The following is a 15,402-nucleotide window of genomic DNA, read 5'->3' on the forward strand; positions in this document are numbered from 1 at the left end:
TACGTACGTAGGTATTAACAGTGGGGCTGTGACTATGTAGGTATGAACAGTGGGGCTGTGACTACATACATAAGTAGGTATGAACAGTGTGGCCGTGACTACGTAGGTATGAACAGTGGGGCTGTGACTACATACGTACGTAGGTATTAACAGTGGGGCTGTGACTATGTAGGTATGAACAGTGGGGCTGTGACTACATACATAAGTAGGTATGAACAGTGCGGCCGTGACTACGTAGGTATGAACAGTGGGGCTGTGACTACATACGTACGTATGTAGGTATGAACAGTGGGGCTGTGACTACATACGTACGTACGTAGGTATTAACAGTGGGGCTGTGACTATGTAGGTATGAACAGTGGGGCTGTGACTACATACATAAGTAGGTATGAACAGTGCGGCCGTGACTATGTAGGTATGAACAGTGGGGCCGTGACTATTGCTTACCACAAACTAACAGACATACATAACACGTGGGGCGGGTTGTGTTGTCTTGGTGACATCCTGGTGGTTGGTGCTGTCATGAACAGGTCTCACTGTGCAGACATTACTTCAGTGGACAGTCCTGCTGACTGTGGAACACTGAGTGGCGATAATTTGTCTTAAAGAGGCAACAGATAGGATTTTTTTTTTTTGGCTTGGCGCCACCTAGCGTCAGCGGTGTTGCTCGCACTGTCGCAACGACCAAATTGACCATGGGAATCAGAGATAATCAATAAAATGTAGGCTGTAAAGCCACTAGTATACGTCTATGTATAGAATGAGAAGGTGTGTGGACACCAGTGGCGTGCACAGGCTTTTTGAAGGGCAGGGGTGAAAAGAAAAACAAAGGGCACTTTAGCGCATGTCTCTTTAGCGCACTTTAGCGCGCGTTTTGGCTCCCAGGAGGACACTTTAGCGCTTGTTTTGGCTCCCAGGAGGGCACTTTAGCGTGCGTTTTGGCTCCCAGGAGGGCACTTTAGTGGGCCTTTTGGCTCCCAGGAGGGCACTTTAGCGTGCGTTTAGGCTCCCAGGAGGGCACTTTAGCGCACGTTTTGGCTCCCAGGAGGGCACTTTAGCGCGCGTTTTCGCGCCCAGGAGGGCACTTTAGCGGGCCGTCTGGCTCCCAGGAGGGACACTTTAGTGCGCGTTTTGGCTCCCAGGAGGGCACTTTAGCGCGCATTTTGGCTCCCAGGAGGGCACTTTAGCGCGCGTTTTGGCTCCCAGGAGGGCACTTTAGCGGGCCGTTTGGCTCCCAGGAGGACACTTTAGTGCGCGTTTTGGCTCCCAGGAGGGCACTTTAGCGCTCGTTTTGGCTCCCAGGAGGGCACTTTAGCGGGCCGTTTGGCTCCCAGGGGGGCACTTTAGCGCGCGTTTTGGCTCCCAGGAGGGCACTTTAGCGGGCCTTTTGGCTCCCAGGAAGACACTTTAGCGCGCGTTTTGGCTCCCAGGAGGGCACTTTAGCGTGCGTTTTGGCTCCCAGGAGGGCACTTTAGCGGGCCTTTTGGCTCCCAGGAGGACACTTTAGCACGCGTTTTGGCTCCCAGGAGGGCACTTTAGTGGGCCTTTTGGCTCCCAGGAGGACACTTTAGCACGCGTTTTGGCTCCCAGGAGGGCACTTTAGCACGCGTTTTGGCTCCCCGTAGGGCACTTTAGCGTGCGTTTTGGTTCCCAGGAGGGCACTTTAGCACGCATTTTGGCTCCCCGTAGGGCAACGTTTCCCAGCAGCCGAGCGTTTTTTCCCTTTCACATAAGGGATAATGTATAGTGAGCCGGTGACTGTTGAAAAATAACTCCCGACAGGGGAATGGAAGGTGACTGTTGAAAAATAACTCCCGACAGGGGAATGGAACCCCGACGCACAGCGAAGTTATTTTTCAACTGTCACCGGCTCACTATACATTATCCTGCTTAGAACATGGCTTACTACTAAAATATTCCAATGTTACATCTGGCATCAATATTATTAAATTGCTGGCAGAGTGTTTTGACAGAGGAGAGGCGTTCACCAGACAAACGGGAGCAGAGGAGAGGATTTTACTCCACTTCTCCCGGTCGGAGATGCTGGGTGCCCAGTAGCTGCAAAGGCTGCCCTCACATTTATGGCCAGTGACCGACATGATCTCCCTGCTCTCCAGGCCAACTTTGGAGGGCTGTGTGGACTAACGTTAACTGATTTTGATGCTCCTCAGTCTAAGGCCGTTGCAGTGGAAAGTCCAGTGTTCCCTTAGCTGGGCGTAACTTAGCTGGGCGATGTCCGTCGATAGCTGCCTCCGTGAGAAGAGAACAGAAGGAAGGGAGGGGGGTATCACTGTCCGAGGGCTGCCGTAGAATGGCAACCAGGATGTCAGCCGACCAACACTCGCTACCCGCTCCCTGGTTGCGGCGATTTGCGATGCTGGCCAGCTAGGAATGAACTAGCAGCCAGTACAGTACAGTCCTCTCTGGTCTAGCTAACATTTAGCCGTGTTACTTACTGATCCATTAGAAAGAAAGCTAGCTGGACATGGGTTTTGAAGCCTCTTTGGTCACGGAGCTCCCTCCATCTCTTGAACGCCTGACTGAGGTTTACTCTTGTTTTTCCTCTTCTTTTATCACTCTCCTTTTTGCTCTTCTTTGCCTCCTCACACAGAGGAGCTCCTTTTATTTTGCTAAGCCGTTTTTCAGTTGTTTCCAAACTTTGCCCGTCTGCCATTGTGCTCGTGACTCAACTATCTCATGCCCAACTAAAAAAAAAAAACTCCTCATAAGGACCAGCTCCAGTCCCTGATTGGCTGACCGACCAGTTTCGCAATACGTGACGTGTTTCCTGCCGTAAAGCAGATTTTTTTCCGCGAAATTTCGTCCCAGTGGCAGAAGCTTATTGCAAAGATTGCAAAGCCACTAAGTAACCTATGTAAACGCTGATAGTCTGATTTTACTGTGGACACTACCCTGTGCAACCCACATTATTTTCATCATGATATATTTAGGAAAAGTTGCTATCTGTTGCCTCTTTAACAGGTTAAAATAAAACGTCTTCGAGCATCAAATGCGCGTTAGGACGACAGGAAATAACCTGTTAACATGAACATTTCTGATGTCTGAAGATGTTTAATATTGGGTGAAACCATTTCACCAGTTTCGGAGGGGAATCTGTTTTAATAGTATTTGGTATAAATTATGTTCCCATATCTGTCCACTCGACGGCACAATCAGATTAGAGCACACTGGACTGAGTGTTTAGTCATCTGTTCTGAGTCTTACTGATTTACCTTCATTCTTTTATATCATGTAAAATGAATGTTATTTGTTTTACCACTACTTTATATGACTGATATTACTGAGCTCTGCTGCTGAATTCAGCGTCATGTTTCACTCAACTCAGTAAAACTCTGATTTATTAAGTCAGCAGTTATAAAAAGCCTATACTGTTATTAGGGCAGACGATCTGGGTGTCAGCTGGTAAACATCGGGTTTTTTAACTTTACATGGGGCTAAAATTAAATCTGAATTATGTAAACTGTTTGTGTCATGTGTTTCTGTCTGTTTATGAGTCATAAGACATCATAAATCATCTGATAGGAGTAGATGTTTACTGCGAGCTAGCTCAGGCTCTGTTAAATTTAACAATATGCTAATGGAGCAGGGGAAGCTAATCGCTAATGCTTGGTTAAAAAGGAAAACAGCCGATGCTTTGAGACGCCGATGCTTTGAGACGCCTGTCAGAGACGACAGAGATGTGATCACGTTATACCGTCTGAGGTGGAACAGGAAGTGTGTTCCACATGTTTTATTTCACAATAGCTCCAGAAAAGAGGAATAGCATACTGTTAGCATACCGTTAGCGTACCGTTAGCGTACTGTTAGCATACTGTTTCAAACAGTTACAATAGGAAAACACCTGTTCCAGTTCAGTGCTGGAAGCTGCGTCTATAATAATGTAAGGTATGATGGGAGAATAATGTGGAGACACAGCTCAGATCACCTGAGTAAAGTAAAGTATCACGTCACATATCAGTTATCAGTCCCCTACGTCCCCTCTCCACCTCCTGTGATTGGCTGTTACCTGTCTTTCAGGTGTGTGATGCGGCGGCTGCGTTGTGGTAGCCAGGAGTCGTTGCTAAGCACCGGCTGTGTGTCGTCTCTGGAGCTCAGGATGGACCAATCAGTGATCATCAAACCCGTTCACTCATCCCTGCTGGGTCAGGACTACTGCTTCGAGGTGACACGCCCACCATGACCACAACCACATATCAGCCACGCCCATACCTTAACCACACCCCTTGTCTCCGTGGTGATAACCTCCACCCTTTGTCTCCTAGGTAACCACCACCACAGGGACAAAGTGTTTCTCCTGTCGTTCGGCAGCAGAACGAGACAAATGGATGGAGAACCTGAGACGAGCCGTCCACCCCAACAAGGACAACAGCAGGAGGGTGGAGAACGTCCTGACGGTGTGGGTCATCGAGGCCAAGGACCTGCCCGCTAAGAAAAGGTGGGGGCGCTACACCTTGCGTCTTTATAACATGTAGGAGGGGCTACACTCGTATGTGACAATAGTGTGTGTGTACTTCAGGTATTTCTGCGAGCTGTGTCTGGACGACAGTCTTTACGCTCGGACGTCATGTAAACTGAAGACAGACAACATCTTCTGGGGAGAACGATTCGACTTCAGTAGTCTGCCCTCCATCAGCGCCGTCACGCTCCACTTGTACAAAGACACCGACAGGAAGAGGAAGAAGGATAAGAGCAGCTACGTCGGGTTGGTCAACATCCCTGTCGCCATGGTGACAGGCAGACAGCTGGTGGAGAAGTGGTACTCAGTGAGCACGCCCAGTACCAGCAGGGGTAGGTTGATCAGACTTTGTTTGTGTCACTCAAGTCTAAGGTCAAAAGGTTTTAGAGAATGAATCAAACTGAAAACAGGAAGTGAAGAAATGATCATTTTGAGGTGTTTCCTGTTTCAGGTAAGTCGTCGGTGCCGACGGTCCGGATCAAAGCTCGCTATCAGAGTATCGTCATCCTGCCGATGGAGCAGTACAAAGAGTTCGCAGAGTACATCAGCTCCAACTACCTGCTGCTCTGCAACACGCTGGAGGCCTCCATCAGTCTGAGAGCCAAAGAGGAGCTCGCCGCTGCGCTCGTCCACATCCTGCACAGCACTGGGAAGGCCAAGGTAAACCCGCCGATCACAATGACCCCGCCCCCTACACCTGACATACACCCCGCCCCCCACCATAACCCCGCCCTACATCTGACGTACACCCCGCCCGCCACCATAACTCCGCCCCCTACACCAGACATACACCCCGCCCATCACCGTAACTCCGCCCCCTACATCTGACATACACCCCGCCCATTTCACCTGGATCCTGATCCTGGCCTTCAAAATAAAACCACCAGGTGTTTTCAGGTGAACTCACCTGTCTGTTCTCAGGTGTCTTTAAAAACCCGGAACTGCTGAGTCCTGATCAGACCACCGCACAAACTTCCTGTGACCTCATCACATCACATGACCTCTGTACGCCCACAGGCTTTGAATAAAGTTTTCCCTCTCTACAGGACTTCCTGACTGACCTGATGATGTCAGAGGTGGACCGTTGCCGTGACAACGACCAGCTGATCTTCAGAGAGAACACGCTGGCGACAAAGAGCATCGAAGAATACCTGAAGCTAATTGGACAGAAGTACCTGCAGGACGCCCTCGGTACACAACACACAATATACTACACACAATACACAACAACATACTACACACACACTGAGGCCGAGCTTTAACCTGACCCCTGTGTGTGTATGTGTGTGTATGTGTGTGTGTGTGTGTGTGTGTGTGTGTGTCCAGGTGAGTTCATCAAAGCTCTGTATGAGTCAGACGAGAACTGTGAGGTCGACCCGTCTCGCTGTGTGACCTCTGACCTCTCTGAGCATCAGGCCAACCTGAGGATGTGCTGCGAGCTCGCCTTCTGCAAGATCCTCGACTCCTACAGGTACACACACACTACACACACTACACACACTCTGTAATACACACTGTACACACACTACACTCTCTGTGATACATACAGGTACACAGACACACACTACGCACTCTACACACACACAGGTACACACACTACACACTCTGTAATACACACACTGTAAACACACACTACACTCTCTGTGATACACACAGGTACATACACTACACACTCTGTAATACACACAGTGTAAACACACACTCTATAACTCCACCCCCCGGCGTCTCTCAGGGTCTTCCCTCGGGAGCTGAAGGAAGTGTTTGCGTCATGGCGACAGGAGTGCAGTAACCGGGGGCGACCAGATATCAGCGAGCGTCTCATCAGCGCCTCGTTGTTCCTGCGCTTCCTGTGTCCTGCTGTGATGTCACCGTCGCTGTTCGACCTGATGCAGGAGTACCCCGACGAACGCTCGGCAAGAACTCTGACCCTCATCGCCAAGGTCATCCAGAACCTCGCCAACTTCAGCAAGTGAGTCTGCGCTCTTATTGTTAAGCAGCTACAGGGCTTTTATTGTGAAGGAGGTTGGGGCTTTTATTGTGAAGGAGCCGCAGGCTCTTACAGCAAAGGAGGTTGGGGCTTTTGTTGTAAAGGAGGTTGGGGCTTTTATTATGAAGGAGCTGCAGGGCTTTTATTGTGAAAGAGCTGCAGGCTCTTATTGTAAAGGAGGTTGGGGCTTTTATTGTGAAGGAGCTGCAGGGCTTTTATTGTGAAGGAGCCGCAGGGCTCTTATTATAAAGGAGGTTGGCGCTTTTATTATGAAGAAGCTGCAGGGCTTTTATTGTGAAGGAGCCACAGGACTTTTATTGTGAAGGAGCCGCAGAGCTCTTATTGTAAAGGAGGTAGGGACTTTTATTGTGAAGTAGCTACAGGGCTTTTATTGTGAAGGAGGAAGGGGCTTTGACCTTTAGGTGAGTACCTGTATTGTTTGTTCACCTGTATCAATACTTGTCACCTGTCACCTGTGTGTGTCACCTGTCCCCTGTGTGTGTCACCTGTCACCTGTGTGTGTCACCTGTCCCCTGTGTGTCACCTGTCACCTGTGTGTGTTCCCTGTGTGTGTCACCTGTCCCCTGTGTGTGTCCCCTGTGTGTGTCACTTGTCCCCTGTGTGTGTCACCTGTCACCTGTGTGTGTCACCTGTCACCTATGTGTGTCCCCTGTGTGTGTCACCTGTCCCCTGTGTGTGTCACCTGTCCCCTGTGTGTCACCTGTCACCTGTGTGTGTTCCCTGTGTGTGTCACCTGTCCCCTTTGTGTGTCCCCTGTGTGTGTCACCTGTCCCCTGTGTGTGTCACCTGTCACCTGTGTGTGTCACCTGTCACCTGTGTGTGTCCCCTGTGTGTGTCCCCTGTCCCCTGTGTGTGTCCCCTGTGTGTGTCACCTGTCACCTGTGTGTGTCACCTGTCCCCTGTGTGTGTCACCTGTCACCTGTGTGTGTCCCCTGTGTGTGTCCCCTGTGCGTCAGGTTTGGGACTAAGGAGGAGTACATGTTGTTCATGAACGACTTCGTGGAGCGTCAGTGGAGCAGCATGCAGCGCTTCCTGCAGGAGATCTCCAACCCTGACGGACTGAACCACACCGCCGGCTTCGACGGATACATTGACCTCGGCCGAGAGCTGTCCACCCTGCACACCTTGCTGACCGAGCTCGACCAGGTAACGCACCTGACCAGGTGACTTCATGTTTAGTATGCAGATATGAGAGTGAGCTGAGGTGTCTCTGTCTTTGTCCTTCTCCAGTCATGTCTGGCGAAGCTCGGTCCTCTTCCTCGGATCCTCAGGGAAGTGTCGGTGGCTCTGGCTAACCCTGGGGGCGTGGCTAATCCAGGGGGCGCATCTGTTTCCTCTCCGGAGCCTCAGCGTGTGGTGTCCCCACCGCCTCTGTCTCCGCCCCCTCTGTCCCCGCCTCTGTCCCCTCCTCTGGCCACCTGTAATCCCTCCATCGGCCTGCAGGGCGGCGTTGGACTGGACGGAGGGTTAGCATCATGTTTCCTGTTAGCATTAGCATCCAGCACCTCTGCTAAAAGGAACACTGACCAATCACAGCTGAGTGGGGGCGGGGCCTCAGGGCAACACATTGTTATATAAACAATCAATAAACAACAATGATCAGTGATTATTTAAGATTTATTATTCATTTATTATTACAATTATTAAGACTTAACGATGAGGTGTTGTCATGGAGACATCAGACAGGCACAGCGTGTAACTGTGTGTGTGTGTGTGTGTGTGTGTGTGTGTGTGTGTTTAGTTTGGTAGATTTCACCAGACTTCCGTCTCCGACTCCAGAAAACAAAGATCTGTTCTTCGTCACTAAAGGATCCAGTCTGCAGCCCGCATCAGGTGACCTTTGGCCTTTACCCCTCACATAACCTCTGACCTCGGTCTGTGACCTTTGACCTCTGAATCTGACCTTTCCTGTCCTGCTGGTGTCACTTCCTGCAGGCGTGCAGGGCTCTCCAGCACCAAGCTCGTCGTACTCGGAGCCCAATGAGAACGAGGGGGGGTTTGAGATGGCCAATGGGGGCCGGAGGGAGGGGCCAGAGCTGACCAATGAGAGCCGCAGTCTGTCTCTGGTTGACCTACAAGACTCCTCCCCTAGCGACGGCCTTGACGACAGCCAGTGGCAGCGCAGGACGGGGCTCCTCCCCCTCTCCTTCCAGAACCCCGTGTATCACATGACCACCACGTCACCACGGCAACCACAGCAGCAGCACCAGCAGCAGACAGACGCCACACCCTCAGACGGCTCGGCGGGGTCGCAGGGAAACGCCGAAGACAGGAACGCCTTGGCAACCAAACCTGCGTTTCTTACCCAGATGTCTGTGGGGCTGGGAGGGGGCGAGAGGGGGGAGAGGATGTCGGCCATGTCGAGCAGCAGCAGCGGCGAGGAATACTCGAGACGCGCTCTGTCTCTGTCGGAGACGCTCACAGGTACAGGAAGTCACTTTAATGTCCGAAACAAAGCTCCTCCCACATGAGAACACACCGCTCACTGTGGGCGGAGCTTAAGGCTCCATCAGGAGGTGCTGAGGTTAGTCCCTTCAGGTGGACACAGTGAGACACTCGTCCTGTTGGACATCCACCTGGAGGGACTCAGTGTCTACTGGTTTCTATCTATAGCAACAGGCTGGTGGTACAACATGTGTAGCTCTCTGATTGGATGATTCTGATGATGTCACTGTTGTTGCTCCTCAGGTAGCTCCGCCCCCATTCGTCAGAGCTCCTCAGGTCCTCAGAGGCGCATCGATCAGCCCCCTCCCCCCTCCTCTGCTCCGCCGGGACCTCCTCGTGGTCGGACACCTCCCAGCATGCTCAGCGGTGGTGGAGGCTCCGCCTACCCTCCTCGCCCCGCCTCCGGCAGCATGATGTCATCAAGTCCTGATTGGCCAAGCAGCGGTCAGTCGCGGCTCAGACAGACATCATCATCATCTAAAGGGGACAGCCCCGAGAAACAACGCCCTGCTGCCAAGGTAACGGGGCGGTTACCATGGTAACCTATCCCCGCTGGTGATTAGAGGTGTTGTCATGGAGATGACGGACAGGCGCAGTGTGTAACTGTGTATATATGTGTGTGTGTGTGTGTGTGTGTGTGTTCAGGCTCCGTCCCCCTGTGCCTTGGACCGCACCGCCGCCTGGCTGCTCAACATGAACTCCGCCTCCTCCTACGGCGAGACAGAGGATGATCGTCATGATGATGCCCTCATAGAGAAGGTAGGAGACTCTTACTGGTTCTACTGGGTCTGAACTGGTTTTAGTGGGTCTGACACTGTGTGTGTGTGTGTGTGTGTGTGTGTAGTACCAGCAGGAGATTGCGTTGCTGCAGGAGAAGTTGCGAGTTGCTGCATTGCGTCAGGACGAGTGTGAGGCCCGACTGCTGGTCCAGGATCAGCAGAACCAACGCATGCTGCAGGAGTACCAGGTGAGTCCCACACCTGAGCACCTGGACTCACACCTGACCTGTCCGTCACACCTGATGGTCACATGACTCTGCTATGTGTGTCTCAGGTGCGGCTGGAGGACACAGAGAGTCGACTGAGGAGACTGCAGGATGATAAAGACCTCCAGATGAACAGCATCATCAGCAGGTCTGTCCCCACACACCTGTCTGTCCCCACTTCTGTCTCCTCTCACCTGTCTGTCACTTCTCACCTGTGTGTCTGTGTGCAGGTTGATGGCTGTAGAGGAGGAGCTGAAGAAGGATCACTCTGACATGCAGGCTGTGGTCGACTCCAAACAGAAGATCATAGAGGCGCAGGTACCTGTCTGTCCGTCTGTCTCTGTCTGTCTCTTTTCAGGCTTGTTCTTGCTCAGTGACTTTGTGACGTCTTCTCTTGATATGCAAATAAACTTCCTGTCTGTCTCTCTCTCTGTCCGTCTGTCTCTCAGGAGAAGAGGATAGCGAGTCTCGATGCAGCGAACAGTCGTCTAATGGCGGCTCTGACTCAGCTGAAGGAGCGGTACGCTGTGACATCACAGAGGAACGGCCTGTCTCCTAGCAACACGTCATCTCTGCAGATCACAGAGAACGGAGAGTTCCGTAACTCCGGCAACTGCTGAGCGACCGGCTGCTGAGCTCTGATTGGCTCTTACTGCAGGCGGGAGGAGGGGCTTACTCATTAACCACGCCTTTAAATCAACCAATCAATGCTGTCGTAGTCGCCACAGACCTGTCAATCAACTGTCACCTCCTACAGAGGTGGATCTGACCTGACTCCGCCCTTGTTGCTAGGTTACCCCTCAGTCCCTGACTGCATCCCAAGTCTCTTAATTGTATACTGCTAACTCCTAACTCCTGACTTGAACCGGAAGTCGTTCAAGGTCCGCCATCTTTAAGGCCGTCTCATGTCTCAGGAGTTAGCGTTAGGAGTTAGGAGGGATCTGTTAGGTGCGATGAGTAAGGTAACACGAGAGGTTCCTAACAGGAAGTCTTTTTCAGCTTGAGGCTCTGACGTATGAATACCCGCCTCCTACATCTGGCTCATTTGAACGAGATGGCGGAGAAACAGCGCAAGTGTACCCGTTACATGCATCCATTTGAACGAGATGGCGGAGAAACAGCGCAAGTGTACCCGTTACATGCATCCTTTGCAATGAAACGCTGTAATTCACATGCCTACGTGACTACAAAGAGTAACGAGTAACGGTTTGCCCATCATTAATTGTCCTGCATGTCATGTGAGTGGAATAATGTTTAATAGCCTGTAGGTAATCATGTCATGTGAGTGGAATAATGTTTAATAGCCTGTAGGTAATATTAATTATTAATATTAATATTGATTAATATTACTTTCATTAATGTTGTTGTAAGCTACAGTCATAACCGTCTGTCCTGCATCTCTCTCTCTGTCTCTCTCTCTCTCTCTGTCTCTCTCTCTCTCTCTGTGTCTCATTGTGTCATACAGATTACTGTTAATTTATTATGCTGATCTGTTCTGTACGACATCTATTGCACGTCTGTCCGTCCTGGAAGAGGGATCCCTCCTCAGTTGCTCTTCCTGAGGTTTCTACCGTTTTTTCCCCGTTAAAGGGTTTTTTGGGGAGTTTTTCCTGATCAGCTGTGAGGGTCATAAGGACAGAGGGATGTCGTATGCTGTAAAGCCCTGTGAGGCAAATTGTGATTTGTGATATTGGGCTTTATAAATAAAATTGATTGGTTGAGGTAGACTGACAGGTCTGATATGTCTTATTCACTCAGCAGCTGACTTGTTGAATGATGGCGAGTGGATTTAATAATAGTGATAATAATGATGATGATAATAATAATGATAATGATGCTCATCACAGTGGCAGGGCTACAGACCGTTCTTTAATTGCGACAAACTTCAGCAAATGACTCAATAACAATGGTAATACATGCAAAAGTCTGTGACCAAAGTCATGCCGGCGGGGGGGACTTGGGATGTACGCCAAACGTTGGCTCCGTTATGCAGCAGATCCAGCTGTCGCGCCGTCACCAGAATAGGACGTCGCTTTACGTGACGCTTCAGAGTAAGGCCGTCTCATGTCTCTCAAACCGACAATGCTCGCTCATCGCTCCTTACTCCTGACTCCTTACATGTTTTCCTAAGTGGAAGGGACTAAACAGTTAGCTAAGGTGGCTAGATAAGGTGGTTAGCAGTAATTTTAAGAGACTTGGGATGCAGTCCCTGTATTTGTTTGCATGTTTCCTTTTTGAACACCTTACAAAGTCTGACATCATATCCTGTTTCCTTTTGGTACTTCCTGCTGAGAGCCAGAAACTTCCAACAGACTGCACATCTCTCTGATCGCTCAGCTCCACCTGTAAATGGCTCTGGTCCGATTGTTGGAACTCTCAGTGTAAATAGCTCTGCTCTGATTGGGCGGACTGGAACAGCTCCTGCTCTACAAGGCTCTGGTTCAGTCACACATTCACATATGAGGATCAGTCCAGTTGGACCAACCCCACCTGTATATGGCTCTGGTGTTTAGCTGACAAAGTGAAACTTTATTTAAAGAGACGACGCGTCAACAGTTTGAATATATTGATCTTTTTTTTAGGCTCTTTGTGTTTAGATTTTGTCTTAAAGGAACAGTGCGACACATTTGTCTCAGACTCAGATCAGGTCCAGGTTAGCCTAGGTTAGCACAAAGACTGGAAGCAGGGGGAAGTGTTAGCCTAGCTCCATGTGTTGGCTGCTCTGGGCTTCCGTAGCGTTGAAAGAGTTTGACGTTAGTTTGTGTTTCAGAGAATTTACGGATTTTAATGTAAACAACAGATTTTATTGTAAAACAGTAAAAACTTTAAATTGTGATGAATTGTTTGTGAACACACGCACGTCTGCTGTCCTGGACCCATCTAAACTCTGCCGAACTCAAATGAACTCTACTGGACCCATCTGGGCTCTAATGGACTCTACTGGACTGTATACTTGACTCAACTAGGCTCCCCTGGACTCTACTGGACCATCTAGACTCTACTGGACTGTGTAGGATTCTGCGGTGTTCACTGTGGCTTCTGTCTCTGTTCTTCTGTTCTTGTTATTTATCATCTGTATTTATAAAGAGATGCTCCAATAAACTATTAACGACCTGACTGTTACCATGGAGATCACTCACACACTCTCTCACACACACACACACTCTCTCTCTCTCTCTCTCACACACGCACACACACACACACACACACACACATCACTGATGACACACATGGTTTATTTATCAGATCAAAGCAGTGACAGACAGGTGTGAACAGGAAGTGATGTCAGTCTGTCACAGGCCCGCAGTGGCGCGCTCCAGCGGGTCGTCGCTCCAGTACTCTTGGTTCCAGCCCAGGAACCAGCCCGTGAAGGTTGGCGGTTCAAAGCCCTGTTTCACTGTCACAATCGGGGTCCGAGGGTCTCTGTCAGCCAGGTCACTCTCCAGGTACCCGACAGCTACACACACACACACAGTTAGCTGTTAGCATCTGGAGTCAGGTGTGACAGCTACAAACAGTTAGCTGTTAGCTGTTAGCAATATAATTTTAACTACAGAAAGTGTTACGAAGTTTTCTAGCTTCCACATTTATCCTGCTAACTTCCTGTCTCTCTTTCAGGCTAACTTCCTGTCTGTCTCACCTGATGCTGTCGCCTCCGTCTTCTCATCCTCACGAGCTTCGTTTCCGATCCAAACAAACACCTGCAGGAGGACACGGGAAGTGAGGAGACACAGAGGACAGGCAGGCGAGACATGTAGCCATGGTCATGGCTGGAGACTCACCTGGTCCCAGGTATCCAAGATCATGACATCATCAGGGGCGAGGTCATCCTGCGTCAGCTCACCTGGAACCTCCTCCATCTGAACACACACACACACACACACACACAGAGTGAGATGATGTAACACCACCTGAGTCCACCCTAGCAACCACTGTGCAGTGTAATAATAATAATAAATTTTATTTGTATTGCACTTTAAATTTTAGCAATCTCAAAGTGCTGGTGTAACCACCAGTAACCAGGAAACACTGAGCCTCTTTCAGGTTGTGAACCAACAACATAGAACCCACTGTGATCATGTGACCAGGCTGATGTACACACCAAGGCTATTCAAGAGAAGGCTGAGACACGGGGTCAAACATGGGGGGATTGCACATGTGCAGTGTAACTTGAGCTGCGATGCTGGAGGGTGACAGCAGGGGCGCTAGATAAAAAGCGCAGGATCCGCTCAGGCGATCAAGGAGTGCGCTTGGTGCGGTCTGCTTGGACTTTTGGACGGCGGCTGCCTGAAGTTGTCGGAATTGCATCTCTGTCATTCTCACCCACAACGCAGGCCACCAGTGACAGTCCAGTAATAAGCTGTGAAAATGACATGCATGCACATCCCCCTTATTCCGCGGCCTCACGCCATCTACTGAGCCTTTGAGGAAGTGCAGACCAGATTTTACTGCACATGTGCAATCCCCCCATGTTTGACCCCGTGTCTCAGCCTTCTCTTGAATAGCCTTGGTACACACCAGGAAGTTTCCGGTCTTGTTGGAGCAGGCAAACAGACGAGGAGGATGAGCCTCCATGTTGTTCTTCAGACGGGGGTAGTGACAGTAGTCCTCCTGCCCCCCCAGTGCATCCCAAAATGCACCTGTAACACAGAGAAACTCTCCGTTCAGGTTCAACAGAGTTCATCGTGGACCAAGCATCACCTCCAAGACCTCCATGACCCCGCCCCCTCACCTTCCTCCTCACCCTCCTCCAGCTGGGTGGGGGTCACCTGCAGGACTCCAGCCAAGTGTTCAGCTCCCTGAGCTTCAGCTGAGCTGCTGCTCCCCCCTCTCCACATCCACGATCCACCAGAAGAGACCAGAAGGAACACGTCACTGGAGTTCAGACTGGGCGAGGACGGATCCACCTGAGGACAACACCGCAGAGACACTGGTTATACTAGTTATACTGGACTAACACTGGTTACACTGGTTGTACTGGACTGACGGTGGTTATATTGTTTATACTGGACTAACGCTGTTTATATTGTTTATACTGGACTAACACTGGTTACACTGGTTGTACTGGACTAACACTGGTTACACTGGTTGTACTGGACTGACGGTGGTTATATTGTTTATACTGGACTAACGCTGGTTATATTGTTTATACTGGACTAACGCTGTTTATATTGTTTATACTGCACTTACACTGGTTGTACTGGACTAACGCTGGTTATATTGTTTATACTGGACTAACACTGTTTATATTGTTTATACTGGACTAACGCTGGTTATATTGTTTATACTGGACTAACGCTGTTTATATTGTTTATATCAATCAATCAATCAATCAATCAATTTTATTTATAAAGCCCAATATCACAAATCACAATTTGCCTCACAGGGCTTTACAGCATACGACATCCCTCTGTCCTTATGACCCTCACAGCTGATCAGGAAAAACTCCCCAAAAAAACCCTTTAACAGGGAAAAAAACACGGTAGA

At 50.0% G+C, this 15,402-nt stretch overlaps 2 protein-coding genes across 2 annotated transcripts in view; one reads left to right on the top strand and one right to left on the bottom strand.

Annotated features, from left to right (window-relative positions):
- Positions 1-11,014, top strand: part of LOC126394269 (disabled homolog 2-interacting protein-like) — a 14,139-nt gene extending 3,125 nt beyond the window's left edge. The window contains exons 2-18 of the mRNA XM_050050982.1: positions 4,039-4,183; positions 4,284-4,456; positions 4,538-4,809; positions 4,929-5,137; positions 5,524-5,668; positions 5,804-5,948; positions 6,210-6,446; positions 7,442-7,631; positions 7,716-7,951; positions 8,227-8,318; positions 8,421-8,909; positions 9,174-9,448; positions 9,576-9,689; positions 9,775-9,897; positions 9,984-10,063; positions 10,146-10,233; positions 10,365-11,014. Coding sequence (XP_049906939.1) covers positions 4,046-4,183; positions 4,284-4,456; positions 4,538-4,809; positions 4,929-5,137; positions 5,524-5,668; positions 5,804-5,948; positions 6,210-6,446; positions 7,442-7,631; positions 7,716-7,951; positions 8,227-8,318; positions 8,421-8,909; positions 9,174-9,448; positions 9,576-9,689; positions 9,775-9,897; positions 9,984-10,063; positions 10,146-10,233; positions 10,365-10,535 — 3,177 coding nt within the window. The 5' untranslated portion in view covers positions 4,039-4,045 and the 3' untranslated portion in view covers positions 10,536-11,014. The remainder of the gene's footprint in view (positions 1-4,038; positions 4,184-4,283; positions 4,457-4,537; positions 4,810-4,928; positions 5,138-5,523; positions 5,669-5,803; positions 5,949-6,209; positions 6,447-7,441; positions 7,632-7,715; positions 7,952-8,226; positions 8,319-8,420; positions 8,910-9,173; positions 9,449-9,575; positions 9,690-9,774; positions 9,898-9,983; positions 10,064-10,145; positions 10,234-10,364) is intronic.
- Positions 11,015-13,134: 2,120 nt separating this feature from the next.
- LOC126394270 (gelsolin-like) overlaps positions 13,135-15,402 on the bottom strand; it is a 23,860-nt gene continuing 21,592 nt past the window's right edge. Inside the window, exons 15-19 of the mRNA XM_050050983.1 lie at positions 14,648-14,822; positions 14,434-14,555; positions 13,698-13,775; positions 13,556-13,616; positions 13,135-13,372 (exon numbers count right to left, since the gene is read on the bottom strand). Coding sequence (XP_049906940.1) covers positions 13,209-13,372; positions 13,556-13,616; positions 13,698-13,775; positions 14,434-14,555; positions 14,648-14,822 — 600 coding nt within the window. The 3' untranslated portion in view covers positions 13,135-13,208. The remainder of the gene's footprint in view (positions 13,373-13,555; positions 13,617-13,697; positions 13,776-14,433; positions 14,556-14,647; positions 14,823-15,402) is intronic.

The sequence above is a fragment of the Epinephelus moara genome, chromosome 8 (genome assembly GCF_006386435.1).
Source record: "Epinephelus moara isolate mb chromosome 8, YSFRI_EMoa_1.0, whole genome shotgun sequence".
In the NCBI taxonomy this organism is placed as follows: Eukaryota; Metazoa; Chordata; class Actinopteri; order Perciformes; family Serranidae; genus Epinephelus; species Epinephelus moara.